Below are 21,997 nucleotides of genomic sequence, written 5' to 3' on the forward strand. Positions count from 1 at the left end.
TTCTTTTTCTTTTTTTTTCTTTTTCTTTTTCTTTTTCTTTTTCTTTTTTTTTTTTTTTTTCCTTATGCTTGCTTTTGGGAAGAGGATTGTTTTCTTCCCTCAGGAAGGATGTCAGGGTGATTTTTGTTTAGGTTGAGTGACTACCTAAGCAACACCAATATGTTATTTGACTGACCTCATTGTCCTGCTAATGCAACTATCTCAGGTCATTACTACAGCAGAATGGTTTGTGCAGACAAAACATCATGGTTTTAGGGAAGCCATATAACAGAATGATCATATTTGGTGCCAAAAGTTTCATATTTTCCCTTTGTTTGTAACCAGATCCTTGGTTTACTAAACATGGAAAAAAACATTAATGAAATAAATCTAAAATAGCAACATTATCAATACTTGAAACCATCAGGCTCAACAACTAATGTATGTTGAAATCAATTATGGATCGTCCTTGTATCTTTTTTTCTAATCTTCCTGTGGTCTGGCATTTCCACAGCCCTGATCTCTTCAGTCTTCAGCAGAGTTGCATGTAGGTCAGGGTCAACCGAGGATGAGAGAACATGCTGCCAGCAGCTCCAACTGTTGACCCTTGAACACATCTCACTTTAACATTTCTCCAGCACAGGTTGCATCATCTTTTCGCATCCTGCCACCCATCCTGCCCTTCCCCAGCAAAAGTACCACCATCTTCTGTAGCACCTTTGCAAAGCGATGATAAGACATGTAATTCACCACTTACAGGAGCTGGTCATCTCCACTCTTGCCTGAGAGTCCTTCCCCTGGATTGCAGGAGAAGCTCCATACTGACAGTGTTGAGCCAGCTACCTACCACCTTCTAGAGGCTTCTGCCACCTTCTAGCTGCCTTCACACTTTTCTGTGTACATCAAGTAGCTTTTACCCCACAGCAGATGAATTTTACCTAATTTTCTTCTCTCTCTCTTTTTTTTTTCCCAATACTTTTTCTTGCCTGGTACCCTGACCTCTATCTCTGGATGCCTTTTTCACTATTTGCCTCTAACTGCTTAGCCTGCTCTTTGATATTCCCTGCTAGCACTTTCAATCTGACTGTCCTCTCCTCTTGCTCCTTCACAGTCTTTCTCTGAAACATTTACTGGGATAGCCTGCTAATATCTGAACTTCTTCAGTTACATGTATGGATACCTAACTGCTTTTCTTTTTTCTCTGACTCTCATTTCTATCTTCATGTTTCTCTGCCTTCACTCCTTCCCTCCGTATATTAAGAATCTAAGTCACGTTATACCTTCCAAAAAAAAGCCACTTCTTTAGGCCTTTGGACTGCAATTATGTGCCAACCAAGCATCTTATCGCAGTCCTTTCTGTATCATATTAACAGAGAGAAATTGATATTTTCAGATTACACAGGGACAGATAAATTTCAGAGAACCAGATGCTGAAAAGTATTTGTGTACTAACTTTTCCTGAGCACTAAAATTCTCATTTCACAAGCATCTGTTGGTATTTGTGCAGACTTGAGGAAATCCCTTCCTCTGCTTCTTGTTCCTATCTGTCTGAGGAACCAGGGGAAAGGAAAAGTAATTTTTCATCCAAAATTTAAGCCTAAGAAAGTCCTAAATTGTTTAAAACTCTGTTTATGTTTTTGTCTTAAACACTCTTAGGTATTACTGCTCTTCAATCTAAGTGAAGAAAAATGTTCTTCACCATCATGCATTGGCGCAAGGCCTACCCTTTAAATGCTCTGACGAGTGTCACTCTGCCATTAGGCCTGTAGCAGAGCAATTTGCAACTGTGGATGGACTTTTTCCAGCTTTGGAAAAGTTCATCTAACCTTTTTCAGCTCCATTCAAGCATGGAAAAGCTCTCTTTGTATGATTTCCCCTCCCCCACCACTTTTTCGCCCTTTTCTCAATTGAGGAGGCTACTATGAAAGGTGAAATAAATCTGTTCCTGTGGGCTATGATTTCTGAGCTCTGATTCGGAGTCATTAGTTTCAATACTTCCATCTCTTTTGTATGTCAAGATCTGCAGATCTGAAGAGGCTTTGTTTCAAGTAACCCATTTTTTCCGAGGGGCTCTGCATGGGTATCTGGATCTTCCTTCAGAAATCTGTTGTGTTTGTATTTGGAGTTGCACAAACGGGCAAGTGTTTTCGCTCTTTAAATAAACTTTGAAAATAGATACATAGACTTCCTTTTCAGCTATTCACTGAAGTATTATCTTTAATTGCTTACTTATGTCTCAGAAATAGAGTTTTAAATATTGAGAAAAGAAGAAATGAAGTATTGTACTATTCATTGCAATAAAACCAGATTCAACTTAATTATGAAACAGGGCTTTCAACAATAACAAGTACATTGTATTAAAGAGAGGGAAAGATATTTCCTCTGTGGCTACAAGTTGTTCCCTTCCCAGGGGAACTGGGGCAGCTCTGCTGAACTGCTGAGTTGCAGATGATTTCATGCATCAGGGGATATAGACAGCACTCTGCAAACCCTGTATACTACTGTGAGAAGAAAAAACACACAACCTCCTTATAGGAGGTCAAGTAGCTAAAATAATCAATTATTTTGTCATTAAGAATTGATTTAAACAAGCCAATGTGAAGGAGTAAGTTGAATGGGTGGCTTGGTGTTACTACAGAGAACGTACAAAAATAGTGATTGGGTTCTAAGCCATGTGGCCTACAAATTCAGAGCTTCACTAGAACTCCCTGCGATTCAGCACTGATGCTTTGTTGACCCTTGTAGTTTATTTTTAGACAGAGACTTTGTCTCTTACTTTTTTTCATGGAAATTATCTTTTTAGCATTAAAAGTCATTCTAGACTGAAAAAAGGGAGTGGAGATGAATGGAAAGCAGCGGGGAGATTGAAGATTGCTTCACTTGAAAATAAATATGTCAAAACAATATACCTCAGAATTTAAACAAATACACACTTTGAAACACCCAAGTCATTGAGCCAAATCCTTTAAAATGAAAATATTTTGTTTCAGCATTTTCCTGTAACTACTTTTCATCAGAAACTCTAGTTTGGAACACTTGCTTTTGTATTTACTATTGTTTTCTCTTGGTTTCAGATTGCTCAGTGAAGAAATCAGCCATGATGGTGGAAACTGAATCGAGCAATATTGAGGACTCCAATCGGGAAGCAGAACCTGCCCAGATTTTGGATGATGAAGCAAAAAAGAATCTACCAGTCAAAAAGAAGACTACCTGTTGTACTGGCTTGAAGGTTTGGTGCCTTATCAATACCACCACAAATTGCTGTTGTCATATGTTAAGAAATGTTGTTCAAGATGTGACATGTTGGATTACTTCATTCATGCTCCCTCTATCTTTTCTGGAATAGAATACACACTGGAGGTACAGGGAAGGATTGGATCTTATCTTTGTCCTAAAGAAACCAAAAAGTCCTGATATAACGTATTTACTCTCAAGTTACTCACAGGTAGATCCTCTCTTTTGATCATTGGAGAGAGATAGCAAACTCCGGTGGAAGACTTGAAGCATCCCAAAATAGGTGGCTATAATACACTGTTGTCTGCAGGCTGCTATCATCACCCATTCTAGTAGGGCCAAAATAAGGTGAGGTAGATTGTGTTCTAAAGCTTTTATCTAATCCAGGGCTGTAGGTGAAACAGTTCACTGATTCCCACATACATCCAAGCTTTCAGGAGCACACAAGAAGAACTGGCGGAACAAAGCAAGTAAACTAACAAGAATTTTGCTTTCATGTTGAAGTCTTAGTATTTATTGCTTCTGGCTGAGCTGCAAATACTACAAGGGCAAGACTTCTTTTTACATAGACGTCCTTGGGTTTATGTTTTGACTACTTTTTCAGCCAACTTCATCTCGGGTTAAATTCTATAGGCTCAGTGGAGTTGCAATCAGGGACACATTTCTCTCTATCAAAGATCTGTAAAATGAAAGATTAATGGCAAAAAATAGGTAATTGCAAGCCTGTTACATATTTTATTTTGTATGACTCGTATTTGCCACCTTATACACCCACAAAAATAGAATTTCATCTCTCTGGGAGACTCACAGGACTAACTCTGCGTCATGTATGTGGGCAATACTCCACGACTGTGGATCTATGTCTTACTTTATGGCAATCAGAGTTTAATGGATACCATACCTTGGAGGTAGCAAAACACAAACTGTTATTCTCTCTTACCTTCCTATAAAATGTTCTGTGGTTTACCTGGGGATTGCTTTTTCAAACCCAAAATACCCAAGTCATTTTTATTTGTGTTTTCATGCTTATCATCTGTTTGTGATTTCAGCCAAAAACCCTTAGATCACTGTTGACATAAGTCAAGAAAGGTAGTTCTCATAGACTTTTTGCCAACTGAGATCAGGAAATACGAAACACGTCAGGACAAAACCCACACTTATGAGATTTTTGTCTTCATTCTTAGACAAAAAGATAATACATTTACCTATTTTCAACCTTTTGCTTCCAAGACTGGCTTAATTCCTTACCATAGACAGTATTGCAAAGTCTAAATCTGTATTTACCTTTGTTTATTTACCCAACATTGTGCTGTATTGGAACTTTTACCCTGCTAGAATTAAGTCTATTTGTTTTTTAAACTCTGTTGAAATAGTTGGATAATATTTAAACAAAGTTTAACTTTTTATGAAATATATCTTTATTTGTAAAAGCCATAACTTCTGCTGATGGAAGCAACTATAAAATTATAAAGAATATAAAGCCTTCCCTTATTAAGTATATGATATACAACCAACATAGTGATGACCCACACATTTCAAAATATATCATCTGAGACAGAGATGAACTTGATTAGTCTGTACCACCTTCCACATACTGGGGTATCATAAAAACTTGTGTAAAGCTTTTATTTTGACGCCATTGCAATCTATATGTTTGAGTTAGAACCAGTTACAAATTGGCCTAAAATAAGTGACATGTGGCCCAAGCAGAAGATAATTGGGCTAAGATTAATTTTAGGTTGGACTAGTACCAGTAAATCTTCCTTGATTATGTATTTTACCTCTGGCAAACTTTACATTTCTGCAACATCTAGAAATTCCACCATTCTGGCTACCCAACACCAGGCCTCAGCTTTTTGATAAATTCAGCATCAGGATGTCAGTAAGGTAAGTGGTCCCCAGTAAGTTGCTTGCCAAATTGAAGATCCTTGCTCCATAGGATTTCTGCTTTGGAAAACCTCTGGCCACAAACACAGGGAAGATCAGGCTTTCTGGTCATTAAGATGGCTGTTGCAAACCTGAACCCTAAAGCAAGCAGTTGTTCTCAATGCAGAACCCAGCACCAGCCCTCTCCTGCAGGAAAAGCCAGAGCAGGAGCAGACAGTGTTGAGAGACCACCCTGGCACTCTGTAGCATTAAGGTACATGAAGATTCGCACACAACTTTGTCGCTACAATTTGAGTAACAAGCCTATACCATAATGACAAGTTTCCCTGCCTCTGTCTCTCATTTTCTGTCTTAATCTTTCCCCAGACATTTCTTGCTGCTTTGTCATTCAGCTACTTGAGTAAAACGTTGTCTGGTACTATTATGAAAAGTTCCATCACTCAGATTGAACGAAGGTTTGACCTGACATCATCTACTGTTGGTTTCATTGATGGAAGCTTTGAGATAGGTAATTGATATTCTGTAGCATGCAGAAAATGGTTCAAAGAAATACAAGGCACAACACCTGGCACTAATTTTGGTTCATTACTTTCTAGGTAACTTGCTGGTGATTGCATTTATAAGCTACTTTGGAGCTAAACTTCACAGGCCCAGAGTAATAGCTGTTGGATGCTTTACTATGGCTGTGGGAAGTATTTTAACTGCAATGCCTCATTTCTTCATGGGATAGTAAGTACTAATCAAGATTCATTTGTGCAACTTAACATTGGAATTGGATAGTGCTCTCTGTTTTTTTTAATGTAACTTGGTATATTTTGAGTCTTAGATTTCCAAAGGCCTATAGAGCCTCACCTCCATGTGCAGTGAATCATGCTTGATACACACATCACTGTTTATTATACCTGGCTGGAAAAATATGGCTTCTCTGTAGTAAAAGTTCAACTTCTCAAAAAACCAGGAAAATTACAGTTCTTTAGTTTTCAGTCAGACTTGTTCAGAAAAGAGGTAAAGAGGGAGATGATTTTATAAAATCATTAGAATTTATTTTTTCAGGAGGAAACACCTGTGAAAATCTTACGAAAACTCAAGTTTCAACCAAAACATATTGTACTTTGAAAATCTTCAACCATACTGCTACGCTGCTGCTATTGCTTTAATGACTTATATACTCTTCCTGAATGGCAAACTATAAGAATATCTTATGGGAAAACCAGTGTTAACCTGTTAACCTAAGAATATGGCATCATTTGTTGCTAATAGACATGCTAGGATCATGCAGGCAGGAAAGTCAATTATGAACCACAGTCAAATTATGAGGAACACAGAATATGATTTCCAGAATAAGTTTGTGCCATTTTGAACAGGACCCCAAAGCTCTGAGGGGGCAACTCCGTATTGAGTGACATCTCTACCTGAAGTATGAGTTTATCTACACTAACACATAACTCTCATGTAAAATCAGGCATTCAGAGCTTACTTAGTGAAGTAACCAACCGACAAAGATGCTCTTAAGAAGATACCCCACTCCTTGAAAGAACAAACCAGATCCTTGTTGTGTAAGACATTTTGCTCTCCTGTGGCAAACAGCTGCTCCTCACACAAAGCAGCCATTCAGCTTCACGCAGAGCCTGTGGATGGATCAGTGCTGGTAGAACTGGTCCCAGGGCTTTTCACATCCAAATGCACATGGCTGGTTAAACTGATTTTTCCATGGCTGGTTAAGGTAATTTTTATTCACCTTCTCCAGGATTAGAGAATTACTGCCTGTTGCTTATATGTGACACTGTTTCTAGCCATAGCTTTGGTACAGTGATAGCATATAGAGTAGACATATTTCTGTTCCTCTCTTAAATGTGTTAGAATAATTTTAGTTATTCTACTGTAAAAAGTAAACCAAGGAATGCTTTTTATCACAATACTGCATCTTGTGCTAGCATCAGACTTCTGTTTTCCACTGCTTAGGCCAAACTACATATCTTGCTCATCTACACTTGGAAACTCATACAGTTTCTCATGAACCTGGGCCTGAATTTTTATGAAGAAACTGTTCTACACCATCTCTCCTGATAAATGCTCTTTGTTTCAACCCGAAAAATAACCCTGTCTGGTCTAACAGAGGCAGCCCACTTCCTAGAAACAGAATGTGTGCTTTATCGTGTTGTTCTGCCTAAGCCATTTGTACTTTGCACCTCGGCAGGGCCCATATCCAGGAAAAGGACCATGCTAAAACAGCTGAACAGCTTCCAGCACCTGAGCTGCTCAGCTGCCTCCTCACATCATTGCCATGCTCCCTGTAAATACAGCTGAAGAGTACCTTTTAGTCAATAAATTTATCCACACCCCGTTTTACAACATTTCTTTCTGAAGCCAATGCCACTTATCAGGCAAACAGGTACCACCTGAGGCTCCCCCACCACCTCAAAATAGATATCTAAGAGGAAAAGAGGGACTTACACTCACAAGATTCTTCTTTTTCTCCTTGACTCTGTCAGCATAGGGAGCTTACTTGGACCTACATTTTGACAGTGACAGTTCTAATCCTATCTGAATTACTTTCAAAAGCACTTTTGAATTCTCCAGCTTAAAATGTTTTATCTTCTAGGCAAAATATTCTAACCTTTATTTGTTCTTCATTTTAGTGGTTTGGGTTTACAAAATGTGCTTACATAATCTTCTTTTTTTGCTCCTTCACTAGTACTTTATATTGATATTTAAACAGAGATACCTTTCTTTTTAAGGAAACAGCAACCCAGTGGTTCCTGCCCTACTATGCTAGTTTTTCCCTGGTGAGCACTGCTTCTAAACTTACTATTATGTATTTTCAGTTATAAGTATGAGACAGCATCACATACAGCTTCTTCAGCCAACATAACTTCAAGCCTAAATCCTTGTTCCCTACATCAAGGTGTGAATGAAACTTTGTTGGAAGTCTCCCAAGCAGGTAAGGAGCTGCAAGGGTTAGTACAAATATAGGAGCCAGTTTTATCCTTGTTTACAAGTGGAGTAAATAATTGTTTCATGCAAGATGCTCAGTTAGATTCTAACTTCAGTCTCTACTTGTCTGGGAGCATTGCCAACAATTAAATGCACTTTGTTCATTTGAAGAGCAAAGATCCATCAAACACAAATTGTAAGGATCCAGATCCCCAGTTCCCTATGTTCCCACCTCTGAATTACAATAAAATCACCCAGGACCTGGAGTTGGGTGTATGGAAGAGATAGTGTGACGTAGAACTGCACAGAGTTAACTGGAAATAAATGGAGATTTCTGTGATCTTCTTTGTAATATGAAATGCGGATGTTTTATGTGTTTATGGGACCTAGGCAAAGAAAATCCAAGCTGTGCCCCAGAAACCACCTCAAACTTTTCAAGTTAAAGTTATATGTTGTATGCTAGGTAATATATTTATGACAATATCAATCTGCCATACTTTTTTTACATGGGCATATTTCCTCATGGATGACACCTATCTGTATTTTTAGAAACCACATACAATGGAGGTGGAGGAGAGAGTTGTTAAAATATTATTAAAAGGTATAAAGAGGTTGAAGGCCTTTCATTAATCTTCCATAAGGAAAATGCCATTTATAACTTAAATATTAAACTATAATATTTTCATGTGCCAAATTTCCTGTGGTTTGTCACTGTTTCACATTAAACTATTCTATTAGAAAGATGTAAACTCTCATCTGCAGGCTGTGAGAAGGAACCATCATCATATATGTGGATATATATCTTACTGGGAAACATGTTACGTGGAATTGGTGAGACACCAGTAACACCATTGGGCATCTCTTATCTTGATGATTTTGCTAAAGAAGAGGATGTTCCTGTATATGTAGGTAATCTCAACATGAGGTAAACTGAGACATTTGTAGTACAAAAGGTTGATCATCCTCTGCCCAAGAAAACTTTCAGTCATTAGAATGTACTAGCATCTGCTTCATTATATTTTCAGCATGTTTGCACACAATAGCCATGTTGGGCCCAATGTTTGGTTTCCTGTTGGGATCTTTATGTGCAAGACTGTATGTGGATATTGGATCTGTGGATTTAGGTAAGCAAAACAGAGGAAAAGTGAAAGTAAGCTAATATTTGTTTGTAACAGCTTCCTCTACACAGTTGCATAAATTTTATCATACTACATTGCTATGATTTAATTCATATTTATTTCATTGATTTTACTGTATACATAATTACACTTTTATTAAATTACTGGAAGATTTTAAGTCAAAGGCAGAATTAGACAGGGAACATGTTTAGAATCGTGGTTTAGGATTAAAGGATTACAATACATGTTTAAACTTAAAAGATAATACCAAGAACTCTAACATACCCAAGCTATTTTACTAAATTGGGATCCTAGTGAAAGGATTCTGCTGGCTTAACAGGTTTACAGTTTGGGTGGATTACCCACACCTTCAGCTGAGTGTTTCACGTTATTTATAATTAGTATAATGTTTGTAGTACATTAGACACTTTTTGACAGCCATTGCTTATTCAGATGAAAAGAAAACACATGTATATATTCACACCTGTGAAATGCCAAAGGGGCTGGACAATCCCCATAGGCAGTGACTATTGTCCTTCATCCTGTTCAGTGGAAGAGGCAGCAGCCATCTCTGACATGGTGTTTCCTGGCCAAGCCACCTCCCCACCCTCTGGACCAGCATGATGGGGAGTGAGGCAGTGCAGACTGGGGACGGCTTTTTCACTGTAGCAGCAGTAGTGCTGATCTTGTTTTACTAGCAGGACAAAGAAGCTTTCAGATCTTCAGGATCCTGTAGTTAGATAGATGAACTGTTTTGTCTTTGGTGATTGTTAAGCCAATGTCAGATTTTACTGAAGCATAAGGACAGTGAGCTGGTTCTGGTCAGTGAAAAGTATAATAGTGTTGGTCCACCACCAAATGTGCCAGCAGGCAACAATAATAAAAATACAACAAACTACTCTCGTCTTCCTTGCAACACAAAGTTTAAAGTCACGGCTAATCTCATCAATGCCACAGAGAATGCCCATATGCTTAATAGCAACCTCCACAGTTCAGGTTAGCAGAGGATGGTCTCAGTAGAAATTTATCAGCCTTTAGGTCTGCCTGCCACCCCTTTTGGTTTCCTAATTGTTCGATAAGGGTCTCTGTGTTGCCATGTATACCACAAAATGTCAGTCAGCATAAGATGTAGAAAGGCAAGTGAAACTTAACATAATTTAGGGTGCCAGTCCTGATGCCTTCACTGTGTGAACGGTCTCTCATCAGATGATTATCATCACTACTGGAAGTCAGACACTGTAAAATGTAGCTGTTTTAGGAGATAAAGGGTGGGAAGGTTCAACTTCTTCATTTAGGTAACTCGTATCTGTTTCTCTCAATTCTAGGAAGCATCACTATCACACCACAGGATTCCCGCTGGGTGGGTGCGTGGTGGCTCGGTTTTTTAATAGGTGGAGCAACCAATTTCCTAGCTGCTATTCCATTTTGTTTCCTGCCAAAGAGTCTGAAAAAGCCAGAGGAAGCAAATAATGACAAATCTTCATATGGTCTCTTGGAAAACATGGGTGCCACAAAAAAGAAACTTAGTTCTTCAAAACCCAAAACAAGGAAGTGGTCAGTAATACTGAAAGGCAAGTGTATCACATGTTGTATTAATGGGAGAAGCAATAGGCACAACATACAGTGGGAATGTCATAGTTTTGCAAAATATTTTGGCTCCCCTGCATTTCAGCCTAAACTAGTTAGTTACCCCCAGAAAAGAAGGGGTCCTCTAAAGATTATTAGAAGTCAAAGAGCTGTGAGATTCTATGTGCATCACCTGTAATCCGTCATTGCCTGAGTGGCACCTGACTCTAAAATTTTGTGCTAGAAGAAATTTGAATAGTGGAAAGGTTGTTTCTGTATCAGGAACTAAATAAAATATTAGAAAGCTCCTTTTGTAATGTGAGAAGCCAAATTATTAATCTGATCGTCACACAGCTCATGGAGATTCTGAAGCACTTTGCTGCCTGAAGAAAATACAGCCGGCTTGAATGTCAGCTCTAGTTGTGCAGTCCTTAGGCTAAGAGAGGGGTGGAAGAGATGGCTTTGCATCATTAGTCAAATTCTCTTGTCTTTGTTCAGATCCCAGTGTAAGACATTGGGCATCTCTACAAAGGCAGCTCTCACTCAGACTTGGACCTGTGATGATAATCATGTAAGCTGAAAGAAGTCTTTGCTGTGTGGATCCCTTTAGTCTTCATGTGCAGATCTCACTAGAGCACCTAGGCCTTAACCCATAATTCTGTCTTCTTCTAGAATTCTCTACCACTGTCTCAGCCTTTTCTGTTTTTCAAGAATGTGATTTTGTTTTCAGATATGAAAACATGAAGGTCAGGATGACTTGGACTTGGACAGCTGAGAGGATTTTGCCCTAAATTTTATAGATTATTCACCAGTAATCATGCCATGCATCTTTCAAAGCCAACTCATATATCCCTTTCTTTCAGATTTCTATACCTCCCTGAAAAAAGTATTGGGTAATCGAATGTACTTTGCGTTTTTGTGTTGCTCACTGTTGCAGTTCAATAGCTTTGTTGGTTTCTTGACTTACAAACCAAAGTACATGGAACAGCAGTATGGACAATCTACATCTAAATCTAATTTTCTAATAGGTGAGTTACACAGTGAAATTACTGCTTATGCTATAAGCAGTGCATGGGGATGAGTTCTGACATAATTTTTCTGGGCGGAATTCCTTGCAGAACGAAGTGACGTAAATGATGGTCTATCCTGAACTTGAGTTAAATTAAAACTTCATACAAACTACAGTTTTGGTGCCTACAGGAGCAGAACAAATAATACAATACAATATAATATAATTAATATACCAAGGGCAATGAACATGTTGTGTGTCTGTTGCTGGAACATCTATCAAATGCCTTGCAATGGAATTGGGTTTGAGGGTTAAGCACTTCAAAAATAACACGTGCCAGCCAGGGATTAGGCTGAGCACAAACCCGCCTACAGTCATCACAACAGAATGTAAAGTTTCCAGGGACCTCAAGCTGAGGACAGACTTTAATTCTTAAGCCTGTTGTGGCTCTTCTATTTCAACGTTTTCCCTTCTTTAATCTCTTTCAGGATTGACATCCTTACCTCCTGTATGTCTTGGGATATTCCTAGGAGGGCTCATAATGAAAAAGTACAAAATGAACATCATTGTAGCAACTAAATTTGCATTTATCATGTCATTTTTGGCCTATGCCTCCACTCTATTGCACTTTTTTGTTGGCTGTGAGAACTACATGGTAGCAGGAATGACAGTGTCCTATGAAGGGTGAGTATTAAATGAAGAGTATGTTTTTCTCCATAGCAGCAATACTTAAAAAAATGTACTATGATATCAAGACTGAAAGACTAACATGCTTTTGCAATACTTAAGAGAAAGTGAACACTACCACATGTCATTTTGGTAGCTCTGTTAGTCAGCAGAGTGACAGCCTGCCAAACCACAACACTGGTTAAAGACTAATTAGAAATACATTAGCAAAATTACGTCATTACCAATGTAGGTTGTTTGGCTGTGTGGAGGGTGGTATTGCTGTTTCACACTGTGCTATGTCTACAGCAGAAGCAATTCTCTAGTGAGTGTATCCAGCAAAAAGGTGAAGCAGACATAACAGAGAGGACTTGAAGCATATCCTGTGTAAAAGGCATAAAGACTGAAACATCCTCAAGTCTCAGCCTGCTGTAAACCAAAATGAAGCTTTTATGCCTACTGAAGATGCTCTCTCCTCTCAGGAGAGAACCAGGTTTTAAAAGTTACAGGCTGTTACTTTTTTTCTTGGAGTGAGTGAAGATACCAGGACAGGGAATGTATGCTAGGACCAGGCTATCCAAGGGTCCCAGCAAGACACTATAGCATATGGGTTGTCACTGCCTCATGTCCAGCCTGCTCGGAGTACCTCATGTCTAATGTGAACCTGTCTGCATCTCCCATAGTTCAATAATTTGTCACTACGGTTCATTTATTAAGCTATATTGGTTCACAGCTGAAAATGTGGAACTGGAGAGGCAGGATGATGAGGATGTTTATATTTGTTGGAACCTGAGGACTTATTGTTTCTTGTCCTGTACTCTGCTACGTTTACGCTAAAATGCAAATACTGGACCAGGGAATATGTTTAGTAAGCACTGAGATGAAGCAGATGGCAAGCACGTAAACTTAATGAATCCAAAAAGGAGATGAGGGAAGACATTAATCTTCATTACAGATCTCGATACTCAAAGGATGTCTGAAAGTAAAAGGGAATACTGCATTATCCATATCCTCTAAGAGTTAGACTAGGCTTTAAGAGAAGAGTATTTTTTACTATGGAGACCTGGAAATCTAGTTTCTGTCACTGGTGCGTTTTTACCAACAGCTAAAGATGTACTTGATAAGGCTGTTGCTATCTCTACATTCAATTAGGAGTTACGTGACCTTTCAAAGCCTTTATTATTTTCCTTTTTCTTTTCTATCTACACCTGCCAGCTAAAATTAGTAGAAGCATTTTTATTTGTTTTAAAATTCTTTACAATCTCATAGTTACTTTAATATCAATGCAAGTAGGATGGAATCTCAAACCAACAGATCAGTAGAGATTCAGCTATGAAAATGTATGTCCTGGGCATATGAGGTGGGTTTCAGGACAGCAATACTGTCACACAGAAGCCATTACACTGATCTCAGCACTGAATTAAAAATTTCTTAACTTCCAAGCAAACCCATTCCGTACCAAGAAAATGCTGTATTTTCTGAATGCAACTCTGACTGCAAATGTGCCTCCAATGTGTGGGATCCTGTGTGCGGAGACAATGGAATCACTTATGTTTCGGCATGTCTAGCTGGGTGCACAGCTTCGGTGGGACATGGAAAGAACACAGTAAGACCCTGCTTCAATTTATGTATTTTTCTGCTACCTTGTAATCTATGTAACATCAGGAATTTTGTAGTATAATTCATTTAAGGAAAACCTAAGTTATTGGGGACCAGTCAGTAAAGTATTTATGATTTCTGGCTACAAACAGTATGGAAGACAGAGATTTCTCTGAGTTACTGCACATTAAGCAAAAAGCTTGTTGTAGACATTAATTTTCGTATTTGGTAGGCTGAACACAAGAGGGTGAAATGAACAAATCAATGTGGTTGCGTGTTGCCTGAGGGTCGTCCACGGCTTGCCTTTCACAAACCTCATTTTGGCTGCCCTGAGGTTTTAGCCGACAGTTGAAGTAAACTAAGAGAGTGTAGTATCCGCCCTGATACTGATCATTAATGTCCAAGCATGCAGACTGATTTGAGGGGAGGCAGCTTGTTTTCTCCATCTGAGACTCTGGGATGCCAGGATACTGCTTATTTTTCTTGCTGACTGATCTCTGCTCAGCACAGAGTGCTGGGGATAATACAGAGTCACAGAGAGAAAGCTCCAGTCCGTGGATATAAACATTCTTTGGACTGTGTCGTTCCCATGTTTCGTGATGCCAGATGATCACTCTAGAAAATACATGGTCTGAAAGTGTCTCTTGCACTCAGTTTTCCCTCCAACAGATTTTTCTCTGTGGCTGTTGTTTCTCTGCTGTCTACAGACATCTTCTCCAAAAGACATTCTTTGCTTAAAGTCTTAAGTTGGAATGCAAGGGAGCAGGGCTCAACAGCATCCATGACAGTGGGTCTATCTCCCACACAAATCTGCCTCTACAGAGGTTAAGGTTTGTGGTTCACATTTCCCCTTACCTCAGCACATCCTCAAGCCCTTGAAGCCCTGGTTAAGAGCTATTGCTCCTGAGGTATCAGTACAACTTCTGCTGATCTCAGGGCTCTCCATGAGCTGTATCTAAACAGGTATCTGCTGCTAAAGGCTGTGAGGTACTTCTGATGGACCAGCATTAGCAGAGAGGTACCTGTGATTTAGGTACTTTCCACAGAGACAAGTCAATTATCAGGTGGTGTAACCTAGTAGCAAAAGGCACAGCTCCTTGAGCCTTGCATCACACTAGTTGTTTTACTGACCTTGTATGCTTGATTAGTAGAACCTCTATGTTAGATAACACAGGCCTGTGAGAAACTCTAGACAACTTATCACTATGTCTGAGATTCCTGCTTTGTTGTGAGAAAGAGCAAGAGGACGCACCTGCTTGAAGCCTTGAAATACAGGCAAGCACAGGCAGCCCAGTGATCTTCTTACCAGGGCTGAACTGCTGCAGTGCCTGCGTCCCCGCTTGTGTCACCTCTGCCTGGGAGCTTAGGTGATACTTCGGAGATCCCCCAGTAGAGACATAACTAAAATAAAACTTGCCATTTGCAAATGCGTTTGTGGCCTCTCTCTCTTCTTGCTACATGCCTGCATTGGTTCACACACCTATCAATTCTGCTTTGTGTCTTCCAGGTCTTCTATAACTGCAGCTGTCTTCAAACCAGCAGTTTGTGGACGGGAAATAACTCTGCTACCTTGGGGCAATGTCCAAAAAGTGAAGATTGTTCAATGAAGTTTATTTATTATACAGTAATACAAGTCATAGGAGGCTTTTGTTATGCATTGGGAGGCACCCCAGCGTACATGATTATGTTTAGGTAAGTAAATCTAACACTGTAGCGAAGGTTGAGGCTTTTCAATGAGGGGATCAAAAATATGTTTAGGTTTCTCTCTTTCACTTAGGAAAAAAGACTTTCTTGCAGTATAACATGCTTGCTTTAAAGATTTTTGTCATTTCCCATTTGGTTTTAGCTGTTAGCATCAAACCTCACTTTGCTGCTGTCTGTAAGTTGGTTCTAGTGTGTTGCTTTCAACTAACTGTAAAATGGTTTCTCTTACACCTGTCATACAGCCAGGTTTTCCAGAACACATCCTCTCTCTCTGCTTGGATATTCTGGCTGTATGGATTTCGAAAATTCAATGCATTTTTCCAGATTTCTGGATGTGGTGTTGCCCTAACAGATGATGCTTATCAGACATCTGGAAATTCAAGATATCTGAGAGCTCAGTCTGAGGCTCTTATGCTCATGTCTGTCGAGGTACACAGGTGCATTAGTGCAAAATTCAATTGTAGTCCTAAGGGCATTACGTTGTCCTAAGTAAGCATGGAAAACAGAATGCAATCTCCCTTTCTTCCTCATCTCTGTGAGACGTCTTTCTGAGTGTTGACCATGTTAGTATTTGTAAGGAGATGGCAGAGGCTGAATATATAATGGATTCAAGATCAGTGTCCATTTCTGATGTCTGGAGTGTGTTTTCCAATGAAATAGGTGGGCATATTGCCAGATGGCTTTGTGTAGTTCAAGATGTGGCATTGTACAATGGAATGTCATCAGAGAACAGAAAAATGACACAATAATGAAGCTACTTGCAAGATTTTTGTCTTAGAGTGATGTGACATTTTCCATGAAGTGAGTAAAGTATATTCCACCAAATGAGGAAAATGTATGCCAGGAGTCAAGGCAGTTGGAGAGCCCTTTTCTACAAGACTGAGATAGACTGTGATTCTGACTTTAGAATTTCACTTGTTTAATTATGTTTAGTGAACAGACAACCCAGGAGCTATGTGATGGGGAAAAAAAAATCTTAATTAACGTTTTCTATACCACTTCAAGTGTTTTCAGCAGACATAGAAAGGACACTCCTTTCAAAGTTCGTCTTTCTAATATTAAGGGTATTAGATTCAGGGTAATTAATGGTATTTTGATAGGCCTGTCTAAGCACTAGATAGGAAAATACTTCATATTTATCCCTATTTCTTTCAGATGTGTCCAGCCAGAGCTGAAATCTCTTGCAGTTGGGCTATACACACTCATCATGAGAATGCTAGGTAAGAGAAATCATTCTGACTGAAATGCTTGTTCGTATAGCTTTAAATGACACCAATGCAATGACCATTTGTAAATCAGATGTATCCTTGAAACAGCTGTTAAGATCTTCAGAAGCAGCCCAGGATCTATTTTTTTTCCTGAAGGTCCAATATTCAGTCAGGATTTCATTGGGAAACTAGCTAAGACAATTCTGAAAATCTTTGACCTACTGATTAAATAGTGATGCAGTTTGGGAACCTGGCATTCCAAGATGGAAAGAGTTTCTAAGCGAAATTAAAGTATTATCTTGAATTTCTAGACAACACTATAAGGTTTCAAATTTACGATTCAATCAATAGCTGAGACACAATGCTGCAAGTAAGATCAAAAAGACATGCCCTTCATTCAATACTAATACAACTCTGGTCGTAGCAGTGTTTTCTCCATGTTGAAACTTAACTTCCCTGTTAGATGACAGCTTAGATTTCAATTCCCTTTAAGCATGTTGCAGTGCTGATGATTAAGATGCCTAGGCAGGCAAGAAACAAGAAACCCTTTCTCTCCTTCGTTTTCTGTGTCAATGTAATAGGAATACCTGCATTTCAGAAATGTAGGGAAATGTTTGCTAAAAGATCAGCCACTTGGGCTTACTATGAAGCCTAAAAAAATGAACAGTCTCTTACAAATGTCTACAATCAGGGCTAGTTTTGGGCTGTAGTCTCTACTCAGGATGGTGATGGGACATTTTGAGATAGGAAGGTATATCCACACTTCGTTCCCTTCTACCTCTTTCATCAGACAATAGAGGGGCAGAATTTCTCCCTCAGCCCCCAGGAGAAGCAATGCCAATGGGATTCTTGGATTCAGTGGGATTCAGCCATAGAAAATTTAAAAAGAAAAAAAAAAGCATTACGAAAAAAAAGTACTGACTCCTTTCTATAGGCTTCCACTTCAGCACATAGAGCCAGCGTGTTCCTTCCATTGCACAAAGGGGTAGAGGGACTGTCACTGATTCAAAAAAGCTGGCATTTCTCTTCAGTGACTCGGAGATCAAATCTGATGTGCCTCCATTTTCTCTAAGAAACCTCCAAAACGAGCATTTGTCCAATCATACCCTGACTATAGCACTGATGATTGTAAGACACAGGCCTTTATAGATAGATTGCTGAGTTCGGAGTCTCACAAGATCTCTAAGGTAAAACAGACTGAAAGTAAACCTATTTTTACAACATAAATTGTTTCCTATATAAGAATGCAGCATGGTCCTGTAGGAACAAAGCTAATGTGAAAAATGGCCCAGTACATGCTGAAACCTGGATTCCTCTGAAGTTAATGCTTTACTTCAGCAATGCTAGGATTTTGTTGCATGTCTGTCATGTTGTGCAGTAAAGCCTAATTCCATACCTGGCCAATTCACACTAAGGATTTCAGTTGCATTACCCTCATTCAGGCAGAAGGGACTATCAGTCAGTGTGGATAATGTAGGCTATGCATAGAAGAGGGAACTATGCACCAGGTCAGTGCTCCAAACACACAACCAGTCCAGGTGTCCCTTGCAGGATCTTAGCACGCACAGGAAGCCACAGTGACTCTCCAAACTGTGCTTGAGAAACCAGTGGACATGACTATGAGCCTGACCAAACCCATCAGACCACATCTCCTGGGGACTGATGATCCCCATGACACAAAGAGGGTGTCCCATCTTTCAGTTACTCTGATAAAAGAAAGGAAAAACTCCCCACAGTTCAATCCACCTATTGCCACTATTGCAGCATGTAACTTGCCACAAAGAAAATGTAAAACTGATTTCTAAAAAGATGTCTTTTCCTGTGATATTGCTTGTTTCCTTGCAGCTGGGATTCCAGCACCAGTTTATTTCGGTGCACTGATTGACAAGACATGCTTGAAATGGGGAAGCACAAGCTGTGGGCAGCGAGGTGCTTGCAGGTTATATGATTCCGATGCATACAGGTAAGGCAAAATGGGGCACAAAAACCCTCATGCGTTTCCTCTCCATGGACATTTACGTTTTTTTTCTGTTATACTGTAGTGTGTGAGGCCACTGATCAAAAATTATGGTCAGATATTAACTCTGGAGTCAGATTTAGGTCAGTCCTGATTCCTGAAACTGAGAAATGTTATTATCAAATCTTAAACTCTTAATTTTTTTAGTCAGTTTTTACATTGTGCAAAAATAATTCAGTATCAATGACTAAGATTTCTGGAATTAATTACATATTTTTAATATCCTTTGAGTCAATTTAAAAGACCTAGGATCATATGATTTACCATCAAGAGGAATCCCACATTTACCTTATTTACAGGTTAGTTTGTTCATACTGGCAAGAATGTTAACTTTGTGCATTGGCTACATTTGAGAGAAAAATAAATAAAATGAAATCATACTGAGCATCTGAAGGTATTGGTTAAGCACAAGCACTGTCAAGTCTCCAGCAGAAATATTCCAGACATTTTTCTCAGTTTCACCCAAACCTTGGCCACTTCTGATACATTTTTTATTTTTACATACAATAGTCAACTCTGGAGATCTCAATGTACTTCTAGCCCTAAAAATATCTAAGGCCTTAAAGTGATCCCCAAAAGGGAAGATGATGGAAGCATCCCTGTCTTTGCAAGCAAAAATAATATTATCAGTTCTTTAACAGAAATTTTTTACGAGTAAAAATGTCTAGTTTGTGGTACCATTTACAAAGAATGAGTTTTTCTGTTTTCCCCTAAGCTGTTTTGTTATATATGTGATCATTAAAAGACATTAAAGAGATTTTCTTCCATGTCTTTGAAAACTTTGATGCCTGGCACTATCTTCTATGCTCTGTCTCCACAGGTATGTCTACCTTGGTTTATCAGCAGTGTTAAGAGGTCCTTCCTACTTAATTTCAATCATTTTTTATATATTGATAAAGAAACACTTTGAAAATAAGAACTCCAGGCCTATAGAGAATGGAGGAAGAGAAGATGCTCTTATGAATAAAGAAGATAATTGCAATATCAAAGAACGCTTGCCAGGTTCTTCTGATGCAGAGAACGAATCATGCATTTAGAAAGCCATTTAGACCAGTGTTCCATGAGTTAGGACAGCTTCTCTTAGAAACAACTTTCACAATGTTATGAATAACTAAGTAGTAAATAATAACTCTGTTCAGCAAGTAAAACTAATAGCAAACCTGTGATCAACAACAAGAAAAACTAACATACAAGTATGAAAGTGCCTTATGTGTACCTGGTTACCAACAACAGTCAGAGCAAGTTATATGAACTGAACTGAATTCTCAACAAATAAAGGAAAACCTCCCATGGCATTTCCAATAAAGCCAGTCAGCAATTTTTAAAGGGTTCAGGGATAGCTGCTGGCAGGACAGCCACATGCCAAAGGCCCACAAAGTGTGGTGCTGATCCTCTAAACAGATCGGTGAAGTAGACTGCCACAGGAATGACAAGCTCAAGGCTAACAGCAGTTCTTTTATTTCATCAAATTCAATCAGAACTCGCAGTAAACCCAAAGCCTATAAGAAAAATATTTTCTCCTTATCTAAACAAATCATGACAACAATCTTCCATCACAAAATTGACAAAAGCAGTGTTTTTCCAAGAAGCATTTTATCTTAGCCCAGCTGAAAATTTTATTCCTACTTGAAACTAAAAATACATTGCCATAAAGGAAATAATTGGTTTTTAAAATCTCAAGCTCGAAGAATTTTATTAAAAACTCGTCTTCTTTCGTTAACTGGCTATGAAACAAAATAAATATTCTGAATTTTGTAGTGATGTTGTTTTCAAAGCAAAATCCATCCAACATATGCTCGTGTCTTGATTGCTATTCCCAGTACTGCCCAGCAGAGGACACTCAAACAACAACGCTACCCCTATGACTACTGCAAATACTCGATATGTTTGTCGTTCAGCCTTTATTGTTTCGGGAAAGGTTCATCATCAGTCAAGCAAAACACTCATCTGTATTTTCATGCACCTTAAAACTTTCTCAGCTCAAGCCTTTAGCTCACATATTCAAAGCTGCTTTTGTGTATTTGCGGGTTTGTGTTCATCATATTTGCGTCACTTGGAGCTTGACAACCATTGTTACTTTAAATAAAAAGATGTGTACTTGGATACCATTTCACAACAGTGATTGAATTACCCAGTTGATACTTTAAAATAGATGTTCAAGGCTTAGTGGGATATGGTTAACAGATATGTTAGTGCAAAATGCTGAGTTGTTCTGAAATAAGCATTGTGTGTCATGACAGTCAGCAGCGTTGCAGCAGCTCAAGGGAAAAGAATGGGATCTTTTTACCCAAATAAAGTGATATTTCACGGAGACAGAGATTCTCCATCTAGCAAAACTGATAAAACTTTTTGTTTGGTCTTGTCCTACAATTGCATTTGCAAATGTTTTGATGTATCCAGATACAGCCATAGGATTGAGCTTTGGACCTAAAGGAACTGATCATCTTATCTAACTATGGAACTCAGGAGTGAATTTTGGCAGGGAAAGTAGTTGCAACTCTCTAGTTTTGCTTGTCTCTCATCTGCTTTGCCCAACTGATATTTTATTAACACATCCTGTGCGACCTCACCTAGGCGTTCCTGCTCCAGCAGGGGGATTGGACTAGATGATCTTTTGAGGTCCCTTCCAATCCCAAACATACTGTGATACTGTGATACTGTGATCTTGGTGCATATATGATTTCCTACGGCGACTTTCAAGCCAGGAGTTTGGGAGGGATATTTTTAATCCAAAATCTGTGATCTTTAAAAATACATTCTATGTGACAAAATATACTAGTTTTAACTGAACAGAAGACCTGATTCCAGATGACAGATTATGAGAATTATGCACAAAGAATCAACAATGCCAGAAAAAGGTTGCAGCAGATTTAGGAAGATATTATTCCAGGCTCATGATGTCAAGGAGGTGTCAATAAACTGGCATCTTTGGATACAGAGAGGAAGGCTGGCACAAGAAGGTCATAACCTGCTTATCAAAGGGCTTTTCCCCTTTCTTGTGGAAAAAAAGTATTTCCAGCCAGACTCAGGAGTAAAGCCCAAATGCCTTTGGGTGCCACAGCAGCTCAGCACCTGC

At 39.0% G+C, this 21,997-nt stretch overlaps 3 protein-coding genes across 4 annotated transcripts in view; 2 read left to right on the forward strand and 1 right to left on the reverse strand.

The window, feature by feature from the left end:
* Positions 1 to 3,190, forward strand: part of SLCO1C1 (solute carrier organic anion transporter family member 1C1) — a 41,585-nt gene extending 38,395 nt beyond the window's left edge. For both annotated transcript variants that reach the window (XM_065030881.1, XM_065030887.1), the window contains one exon: positions 3,054 to 3,190. In XM_065030881.1, coding sequence (XP_064886953.1) covers positions 3,054 to 3,093 — 40 coding nt within the window. In that variant the 3' untranslated portion in view covers positions 3,094 to 3,190. The remainder of the gene's footprint in view (positions 1 to 3,053) is intronic.
* On the forward strand, positions 3,062 to 21,024 carry LOC102086717 (solute carrier organic anion transporter family member 1C1). The gene is made up of 14 exons (XM_065030918.1): positions 3,062 to 3,208; positions 5,467 to 5,608; positions 5,697 to 5,829; positions 7,926 to 8,041; positions 8,797 to 8,943; positions 9,060 to 9,158; positions 10,478 to 10,723; positions 11,582 to 11,746; positions 12,216 to 12,411; positions 13,837 to 13,999; positions 15,500 to 15,684; positions 16,852 to 16,916; positions 18,750 to 18,867; positions 19,742 to 21,024. The coding sequence occupies exons 1-14, from the start codon at positions 3,077 to 3,079 to the stop codon at positions 19,956 to 19,958; spliced, it is 2,124 nt and encodes a 707-aa protein (XP_064886990.1). The 5' UTR covers positions 3,062 to 3,076; the 3' UTR covers positions 19,959 to 21,024.
* Positions 20,357 to 21,997, reverse strand: part of LOC102085616 (solute carrier organic anion transporter family member 1C1) — a 41,986-nt gene continuing 40,345 nt past the window's right edge. The window contains exon 17 of the mRNA XM_065030966.1: positions 20,357 to 21,993. Coding sequence (XP_064887038.1) covers positions 21,987 to 21,993 — 7 coding nt within the window. The 3' untranslated portion in view covers positions 20,357 to 21,986. The remainder of the gene's footprint in view (positions 21,994 to 21,997) is intronic.

This window comes from Columba livia, chromosome 1, assembly GCF_036013475.1.
Source record: "Columba livia isolate bColLiv1 breed racing homer chromosome 1, bColLiv1.pat.W.v2, whole genome shotgun sequence".
Taxonomy (NCBI): Eukaryota; Metazoa; Chordata; class Aves; order Columbiformes; family Columbidae; genus Columba; species Columba livia.

Coding starts and splice junctions, on each gene's coding strand:
- LOC102086717 (XM_065030918.1), top strand. CDS start 3,077: ATGATGGTGGAAACTGAATCGAGCAATATTGAGGACTCCAATCGGGAA. Junction 5,609..5,696: donor TGATGGAAGCTTTGAGATAG/GTAATTGATATT, acceptor ATTACTTTCTAG/GTAACTTGCTGGTGATTGCA. Junction 14,000..15,499: donor TGGGACATGGAAAGAACACA/GTAAGACCCTGC, acceptor TGTGTCTTCCAG/GTCTTCTATAACTGCAGCTG.